Here is a 1,668-nt window from a genome sequence, read left to right on the forward strand (position 1 = left end):
ATAGAAAAAAGGTTAAATGCTCAAAATATAAAAGAAGAGTTAAAATATACTTTTGGAATATGCAAATGATTCAAACTTGACTCTTAATTGCGATACATATGACATTACCAGATATTAAGCTTTCTATTATTTGAAAATAAGAACTTTTAGCAAAGGTGAAAACATATTTAACCGAGAACAAATTTATTGTATTTTATATAAGTTAGAGGTAAATTTGAACCTTTTAACCATGGTAAATTAAGATGGAAAGTGCCAAAACTACAAAATCTCGCATAGTTCATTCATCAGAGAAATGTGGACTAGAAAAAAAGAGGTTTTCTATTAATATTGACAAGGCAATTGAGCCTCAAACTCTAATTTCAAATATACATCTGCTTGGCCTTTCATATCCTAATTTCTTGAAGAACATATACATAAAAATGGCAAAAATTTAATTGGGACCCCAACAGCTCAAGTACATGACTTTCCTAAAAGACTCTTCAGACTCCTTCATTCCACTTTTTGTAGAAACCAAAGAAGAAGATTGAGAAGACAACTTCTTGGCATGTGAATATGACCGTAGATTGTTCTTTGCGTGCTGTTGTAGGGCTCTGATGGTGTAATTCCACCTACACAGTCCTTGATCTTTCAGGGCCTCTACTACTCCCACGCTAGTTGCTGCAATCCATGCTCTGCTTGCTGAACTCATCTTACAATCTTGACTAATATTTTTGTGAGTGCTTGGTTTTTATATATGTTTGTTGGATTCAATTAATTGGGATGATAGAATTTATATCAAATGTCTTGTTATATATAGGTAGGTAAGTATTGCTCAATAAAACTAGTGCTATTTCCCGTGGTCTTGGAACATGGTTTTCCAATTTTGAAGCGAGGTTTACGTTTATGAATGTACGTTTCTACCCCTTGTATTTACCTTTCGTCATGCTAATTATAGGGGTGATGTTGACACTTCAGTTTAATACTACGTACGGAGCACACTGGTTTTGTAACACAAGTTCTGATGAGTGATGTGTATCACCCTAAATAAATAAACAAATACCCCCTTTTTATTGTCATATATATTAAAAAACAATTATTTTTAAATAATTTTTAATTTAAATAATTAAAAAGGAATTAATTATATTTTTTTAATTTTATTTTTAGCATTTTAATTATTTTAAAATTAAGAGTCACATATATAAATAAAAATTATTAATAAAAAATATATTAATCAAACAATACTTTTCATTAATTTTTTCTTAAAAATTATATCAAATTTTATAATGACAATTAAAAAAAACGGAGATAATAAATAAATTTTAATAAAGATGCACACTGGTTGGTGAGATTAAAAGAAAATCCACTTGCGCCGAAACCATGGGAAAGGATGTTCAAAATGAAACCACCAATATTTTGGAGTGTCGTACTTCCCAATGTCACTTTCCTATACCTCACACATATTTTATTCTTTATCTCATGAAAATAAAAGTCTTGTCTTTAAAATATTATCAACTCAATGCAACAAATTAAAATAATTATAAAAAAAATACAATGGATAATAAAAATGATAACATATATCAAAGTAACTATTGGGTAAGAATAATAATATTAATCCTATTAAAAAACGAGACAAAATTTAACTAAATTTCTAATTTTGTATCTATACCTTGACCTTCCTATATATAAAAT

The 1,668-nt window shown here is 28.4% G+C and overlaps 1 protein-coding gene across 1 annotated transcript; it reads right to left on the reverse strand.

The window, feature by feature from the left end:
• Positions 1 to 265: 265 nt before the first annotated feature.
• LOC129892351 (uncharacterized) lies at positions 266 to 829 on the reverse strand. Its single transcript, XM_055967927.1, has one exon. It carries the CDS (start codon positions 686 to 688, stop codon positions 431 to 433), a length of 258 nt encoding a protein of 85 aa, XP_055823902.1. The 5' UTR covers positions 689 to 829; the 3' UTR covers positions 266 to 430.
• Between the last annotated feature and the right edge of the window lie 839 nt (positions 830 to 1,668).

This window comes from Solanum dulcamara, chromosome 6, assembly GCF_947179165.1.
Source record: "Solanum dulcamara chromosome 6, daSolDulc1.2, whole genome shotgun sequence".
In the NCBI taxonomy this organism is placed as follows: Eukaryota; Viridiplantae; Streptophyta; class Magnoliopsida; order Solanales; family Solanaceae; genus Solanum; species Solanum dulcamara.

Coding starts and splice junctions, on each gene's coding strand:
- LOC129892351 (XM_055967927.1), bottom strand. CDS start 688: ATGAGTTCAGCAAGCAGAGCATGGATTGCAGCAACTAGCGTGGGAGTA.